This window comes from Emiliania huxleyi (assembly GCF_000372725.1).
Source record: "Emiliania huxleyi CCMP1516 unplaced genomic scaffold EMIHUscaffold_220, whole genome shotgun sequence".
Taxonomy (NCBI): domain Eukaryota; phylum Haptophyta; order Isochrysidales; family Noelaerhabdaceae; genus Emiliania; species Emiliania huxleyi.
In genome coordinates, this window is record NW_005200416.1 from 100,160 (window position 1) to 107,210 (window position 7,051).

The 7,051-nt window shown below is 64.9% G+C and overlaps 2 protein-coding genes across 2 annotated transcripts; one reads left to right on the forward strand and one right to left on the reverse strand.

Moving 5' to 3' along the window:
• Positions 1-504: 504 nt before the first annotated feature.
• On the reverse strand, positions 505-1,032 carry EMIHUDRAFT_235486 (hypothetical protein; the record flags this gene model as incomplete). Its single annotated transcript, XM_005779995.1, has 1 exon — positions 505-1,032. The coding sequence occupies one exon, from the start codon at positions 1,030-1,032 to the stop codon at positions 505-507; it is 528 nt and encodes a 175-aa protein (XP_005780052.1).
• Positions 1,033-1,421: 389 nt separating this feature from the next.
• EMIHUDRAFT_114495 (hypothetical protein) lies at positions 1,422-5,555 on the forward strand (the record flags this gene model as incomplete). The annotated part of the gene is made up of 12 exons (XM_005779996.1): positions 1,422-2,081; positions 2,556-2,576; positions 2,742-2,810; positions 3,510-3,552; positions 3,793-3,850; positions 3,971-4,016; positions 4,238-4,324; positions 4,355-4,480; positions 4,923-4,970; positions 5,203-5,283; positions 5,354-5,407; positions 5,478-5,555. The coding sequence occupies 12 exons, from the start codon at positions 1,422-1,424 to the stop codon at positions 5,553-5,555; spliced, it is 1,371 nt and encodes a 456-aa protein (XP_005780053.1).
• Between the last annotated feature and the right edge of the window lie 1,496 nt (positions 5,556-7,051).

Genomic DNA, 7,051 nt, shown 5'->3' on the forward strand with positions numbered 1-7,051 from the left:
CCCCCCCCCTCTCGCCTGCCCTGCCTCCGGGCGGGCCCCACCGCCACCTCCTCCTCCTCGTCCGCAGCCTCGCCCGCCTCGGCCAGCGCCGCCTGCACGTCGCCGTAGTAAGCCGCGAGGATGAGCAAGCCCGCGCACGCCTTCTCCTCCGTCGCGAGCCCTCATCGCCGCCTCCACGGAAAATAATGCTTTGGAAGGCGGCCCGCTGGGTGCGCTTCTCAGCTCCCCGGCCCTGGATGTGAGGTTAATGACTGCACTCCAAGTGCTCCAAAACCCAAAAGGTTAGGGCTACGGCTCTCTAGTACTACTCTAGCCCGCAACCCTTGGGTTGTGTGTTTTCTTTCTTTTTTTAGCCCGCAACCCGATACCGATCGTCTGGCCAACTGGGTGCGCTTCTTAGCTCCCCACGTGCTGGGCGTGAGGTTACCGACCGCACTCCAAGTGCTCCAAGTACACTGGGTAAACATAAAAATCCAACTTTGCAGACGTACGGCGCCGGCAGCCTCAGTGCCAGACGACGTACTTGCGCATCGGCGCGCAGTGGAGTGCGGGCGCCTCACGCACCGCCGCCGCCCAGTCTCCGCTCTCCGCAAAGTTGGCGAGGATCTGCAGGACGGCCAGGCACGTGAGGCTCGTCTTGCGGACGCTGACGATGCCGTCGAGAGGAAGCCGCGCGGTGCGGACCGCGTGCGCCTCGGCGACTCCGCGAGCAAGTCCGACGCGGCTCGCGACGTTGGCGTGGTCCACCACGCCGCCGATGACGAGCACGTCGCCAGCCTCGATGCGGTCGAGGGTCGCCTCGGCGTCTGCGCTCAGGTAGACTAGCGAAGCGGCGGGCCAGGTGCCCCACGGCGGCTCCTCGTGCCGACCGAGCACCCACGACCGCCAGCAGTGTGCCTCCAGACGTGCAGCGACGGGAGCGGCGTTTCGCAGCCCGCAGAGCGCCAGCCGGAAGGGCTGTGGCAGGCCTCGGTTGTAGCCGTAGCACAGCCCGAGCTGGCGAGCCATCGCGCCCACCTCGGCGTCGGTCATCGCGCTCGCATACGAGCCGAGATCGAAGGCCACGACCGTGCGGCCGGCTGCCTCTGCACTCGCCGCCACTGCCGCCGCCCGCCGCTGACGGCGGGGCTGCCGCTGCCGCAAGCACACAAAGAGGCGAAGCTCGGCGCCCGAGCCGGCGGCCTGCACGCGGACACTGACTCGCGCCGCCGGGGCGGCCTCGCCGGCGAGCACGGAGGGCGATGTGATCGTGCTCAAGTAGCCCAGGGCGGCGAGACGACCGTGCAAAGTCTCTCGATTCCGGAGTTGGCGAGCGCGTCGCTGAAGGTAAACTTGTAAGAAATTTTACGCGGAGATTCCTTTTTTAGTGAAACGCCCTCTAGAACGCCGCGCGCAGGTTTCTTTAAATTGATGCGAGCGCCATGTCAGAGCAGGCCGAGCGAGCGACCGACGCGGTGGGAGCGCCCTCCGACTCTGACGACTCCGCGTCGGACGCCGAGGTCATCGAGCTCGACACCGCCGCTCCGTCCCTCCTCGAGGACGGAGCGAGCGGGCCGGCCTCGGCCGCCGCCGCACCGCCGCTCCTGCAGCAGTGGGGCTGGACGCGGGACGGCGCGCTCTCTGGGTACGTCTTCGGGCGGGAGGGCTTCCGGCAGGGCGAGCTGATGACCACGTCCACCATCGTCGCTGCCGGGGACCCGCCGACGCCGCTGCACTCCCACCCGGCGCTGTGCGAGGGCGATGCGGCCGTCACCAAGTCTGGCTCGACGTACCTTCTCGGCGTGCCTCGGCACGAGCTCGGCGCCGCCTCCTCCGCCGCCGAGGCCGTCCCCGACGGAGGAGCGGCGGCCGCGCGCTGCGGCGCGGACGTGCGGCGCTCCGGCAGAGCCAAGCTCGCGGCGTCGCCCCTCGACACCTTTGGGTGCGGACTGAGGTCTGTGCCGGGCACCGCCGCCATCGCCGCCCTCGCCGCCGTCAGCGGCGGCAGCCGCGGCGCGGGCGGCGCGGGCGGCGCGGGCGGCGCGGGCGGCGGCGCGGGCGGCGGCGAGGCCGACTCGGCGGCGGGGGAGGAGTCGATGTATGTGAGCGTTGGCGGCGTCGAGAACGGCAGAGCCGCCTCAGAGCGGGTGCAGGACATGTCCGAGACACGTCCATGGCATGTCGGAGACATGTCCCATAGGCGGAGCCTCCGCAGAGCGGGTGCAGGACATGTCCGAGACACGTCCATGGCATGTCGGAGACATGTCCCATAGGCGGAGCCTCCGCAGAGCGGGTGATGCGCTCCGCGTTTGAAGTGCTCGACGACAACTGCATGAGCCTCAAGGCGCAGCGCGCTCTCCAGGACATGTCCGAGACATGTCCGAGGCATGTCCGAGACACGTCCGAGACACGTCCCATAGGCGCAGTACGCGCTCGCGCGGCGGGTGGTGCTCTGGAGAGGCGCTCCTCCTTCCGACAGCGGAGGCGTCGACGCAGCCTCCTGCCGCGCGGTGGCAGCGTGCATCGCTGAGGTGCATGCTGTGAATAAGTCTCTTCACACCTCTAGCTGTGAATAGGTGGCAGCGTGCATCGCTGAGGTGCACGAGGGAAGCGGCGTCCTCGAGGCGCCACTCGAAGCGAAGTAGTTGAGGAATCGGTTCGCTGATTAACAATGATGCCGCCGTGCTGCTAGGTTCCGATTCTCGCCGCCGCGAGGCACGAGCGCTTAATCACGTAACTTACTTACTTACTTCTTTAACTAGGTACCGATCCTTGCCGCAGCGAGGCACGAGCGTGGGCGGGGGCACGGCTCCGTCCTGGTGGCGCTGCTGGTGCAGATGGGCGCCGCGCTGGGGTGCCGCCTTGAAGTCGCAACGATGCCTCGCATGACCTCCGAGGAATGAATGAAAGGCGCCGCGCTGGGCTGCCGCCTCCTCGTCGTCTCGGCCACGACCGAGTCGGCGCGCTTCTGGCTGACCATGGGGCTGCACACGCCCGCCGGCTGCTCGCCGGAGATCCGCGCCACGCTGCGCGAGCTCGCGCAGTCGTCGCAGCGGCGTGGATTTGCAAATTCCATCGCCATGGCGATGCCGCTGCCCCGCGTGCCGCGCCGGCGAGGCGACGCGGGGGCGGGGGGCGGCGGCTGGCTGTCTTGTGGCGCTGCGGGTGGAGGAGCGCTCGCTGCGGCGTTTGCGAGGCTGCTGGCTCGTGTGCCTCCGGAGCAGGCACACACACACACACACACACACACACACACACACACACACACACACACACACGTACACACACCTCCTTCCACTCACACACACACACACACACACACACACACACACACACACACACACACACACACACACACACACACACACACACACACACACACACACACACCGCTTACCCACGCGCACTGGGCCTCGCACTTTTAATGCCGTGGGGCTCCTGTCGTCTAGACGTGGAGTCGCGAGGGACTAGCCTGGCCCCTTGCCCCACCACCTCGTGTGTGTGGAGAAGTCTACCTTACCCTACCTTAGGCCCTCGCCGCGGCCGACGCTCCCTCCGCGCTCGGGTACGAAGGTGCCAACCCGAACCCGAACCCGAACCCGAACCCTACCCCTACTCCTACCCCGAACCCTAACCCGAACCCGAACCCTAACCGGCGCTCCCCCCGCGCTCGGGTACGAAGACATCAACAGCGCGGGCTCCTTTGAGCTCGCCGCCTATTCACACTTCTAGCTGTGAATAGACATCAACAGCGCGGGCTCCTTTAAGCTCGCCTATTATAACATTAATTATTATATATATATAATATAATAGACATCAACAGCGCGGGGTCCTTTAAGCTCGCCGCCGACGGCCGGCGCGTGCCGATCGCGTACGCGCCTATTCTAATAATTAATGTTAATTATTAATATAATATAATAGGCGCGTGCCGATCGCGTATTCGCCGGGCAGACCTATTCACAGCTGTGAATAGGTCTCTAGCTGTGAATAGGCGCGTGCCGATCGCGTATTCGCCGGGCGAGCGGATGCAGATCGGAGTGCCGTACGCCAAGCTGCAGGCCTTTCATTAGTTAATCAGAGGCAGTCAAATGAACAACAGTCGACTCATCGGAGTGCCAAGCTGCAGGCCTTTTGCACGCCAGGGTCGCGGGGCTGGGGCGTGCGCGCGTCGGTGCCGGTCGCGCGCGGCACGGTGGTGGTGGAGCTGCGGGGGCGCATGCTGTGAATGGCGTCTCTTCACACCTCTAGCTGTGAATAGGTGGTGGTGGAGGTGCGGGGGCGCATGCTGAGCGATGCGGAGTACGCGGAGGCGAGCGACACGCCGTACACCGTTAATCAGCCGGAGGTTCATTAGGCGATTCACTTAGTTAATTAGGTGAGCGACACGTCGTACATCGTCTCGTACGACGACGCGACCTTGGCGCTCAAGCGCGCCGCGGGAGAGAACGCGCTCTTCTTCGACCCGACCTGCTGTGAACGGCGTCTCTTCACACCTCTAGCTGTGAACAGGAGAGAACGCGCTCTTCTTCGACCCGACCTGCTGTGAACGGCGTCTCTTCACACCTCTAGCTGTGAACAGGAGAGAACGCGCTCTTCTTCGACCCGACCAGCTGTGAACGGCGTCTCTTCACACCTCTAGCTGTGAACAGGAGAGAACGCGCTCTTCTTCGACCCGACCTGCTGTGAACGGCGTCTCTTCACACCTCTAGCTGTGAACAGGAGAGAACGAGCTCTTCTTCGACCCGACCTGCTGTGAACGGCGTCTCTTCACACCTCTAGCTGTGAACAGGAGAGAACGAGCTCTTCTTCGACTTGCGCGAGCAAGGCAACGTCATGCGCCTCATTAACGACTGCATGGAGGCGCGCCAAGCCCGCAGCTCGCCTGCCACCCGCAGCCCGACCAGCTGTGAACGGCGTCTCTTCACACCTCCAGCTGTGAATAGGCGCCCAACTTGCAGCTCGTCTACCACCCGCAGCCCGACTTGTCTCAGGTACCCGAAGCCACTCTCCCCTACCCCCACGGAACCCGAACCCACCCGCAGCCCGACATGTCTCGGGCAGACCTATTCACAGCTAGAGGGTGTGAAGAGACGCTATTCACCCGGGCCCGACTTGTCTCAGAACCCGCCGGTGCTGCCTCGGCGCGCCTACCTGGTCGCACAAGCACGACATCCCGCCGACCAGCTGTGAACGGCGTCTCTTCACACCTCTAGCTGTGAACAGGTCGCAAAGCACGACATCCCTCCCATGGTCGAGCTCACCTGGAACTACGGCCCGCACTACGAGCTGTTCACACCTCTAGCTGTGAATAGGTCGAGCTCACCTGGAACTACGGCCCGCACTACGAGCTGTTCACACCTCTAGCTGTGAATAGGTCGAGCTCACCTGGAACTACGGCCCGCACTACGAGCTGTTCACACCTCTAGCTGTGAATAGGTCGAGCTCACCTGGAACTACGGCCCGCACTACGAGCTGTTCACACCTCTAGCTGTGAATAGGTCGAGCTCACCTGGAACTACGGCCCGCACTACGAGCGCCCGTGGCTTGACGCGCAGGCGGGCGAGCCCACAAACTAGTTGAATAACTGATGAACTGGTTGGTTAGCGGCTTGACGCGCAGGCGGTCGAATTCACGAATCAATCCACTAGTTAATTAGTGAGCGATTTTGCGGCTTGGCGCGCAGGCGGGCTAGTTATGAGTTGACTGGCCACTTAGTTCGTGAACTAGCGGCTTGACGCGCAGGCGGGCGTGTCGCACGTGCGGGAGGAGGCGCCGCCAAAAAGCCGCCGCCGCAGCCGGCCGAGCCCTGGGAAGGCGCCGGCGGCAGCCGTGTCGGTGCGTGGGGAGTCGAGGGAGGGTTCGGGTACGGTGGGGGAGGGGAGTGTGGGTTCGGGTGCCGTGTCGGGGCGGGACTCGAGGGCGCGGTTCATGCGAGCTGGCGAGGAGGCGGTGGCGGAGGTGGCGGAGGTGGCGGAGGCGGCGGAGGCGGGGGAGGGATGTGAGGTGGAGGAGCTGCCGCTGACGGCGGTCTGTCTGGTCGACTTGGGCGGAGGCGGAGGAGGAGGAGGAGGCGGCGGCGTTTGCGGCGGCGGCGGCGCGGGCGGCGGAGGCGAGGGCGGAGGCGGTGCGATGGCGCCGCTGGAGGCAGCCTTTGCGGTGAGCGAGGCAGAGAGCGACTTAATGCATTAATGCGGCAGAGTGAATTGGTTAACTAGGCAGCCCTTGCGGTGAGCGAGGCAGAGAGCGACTCGGACGCGGACGTCGATGCGCTCCCGGAGGAGGGGGGGAAGCACGGCGGGCGAGGCGGGGGCGCAGGCGGCGGAGCAGACGCCGCGCCGCCCTTGCCAGAGGAGAGCGGTGGGCTCCGGCTCCACCTGTCAGGCCGCTCGGCGTCAGGGCACCCGAACCCACCCTCCCCTCCCCCCACGGCACCCGAACCCACTCTCCCCTCCCTCCACGGCACCCGAACCCACCCTCCCCTCCCCCCACGGTCCCCGAACCCACCCTCCCCTCCCTCCACGGCACCCGAACCCACCCTCCCCTACCCCACGGCACCCGAACCCACCCTCCCCTAGGTACCGCGGAGTCACGAGCCGCGGCGGACGGTACCACGTCGAGGTGCGGCACGGCTGATTAATTGATGAGTCATTAATCAGTCATTACTTAGTTCATTAATTGGCGGACGGTACCACGTCGAGGCGCGGCACGGCTGATTAATTGATGAGTCATTAATCAGTCATTAATTAGTTCATTAATTGGCGGACGGTACTACGTCGAGGCGCGGCACGGCTGATTAATTGATGAGTCATTAATCAGTCATTAATTAGTTCATTAATTGGCGGACGGTACCACGTCGAGGCGCGGCACGGCTGATTAATTGATGAGTCATTAATCAGTCATTAATTAGTTCATTAATTGGCGGACGGTACTACGTCGAGGTGCGGCACGGCGGCGTCCGGTTGCGCGGCGCCGCGGGCGGACACGCGACTGCGGTGGCGGCGGCGGAGGAGTACGCGAGGCTGCGGCTGGAGCGGGCGACGCGGGAGGCGGCGGCGGCGGCGGCGCAGCAGCA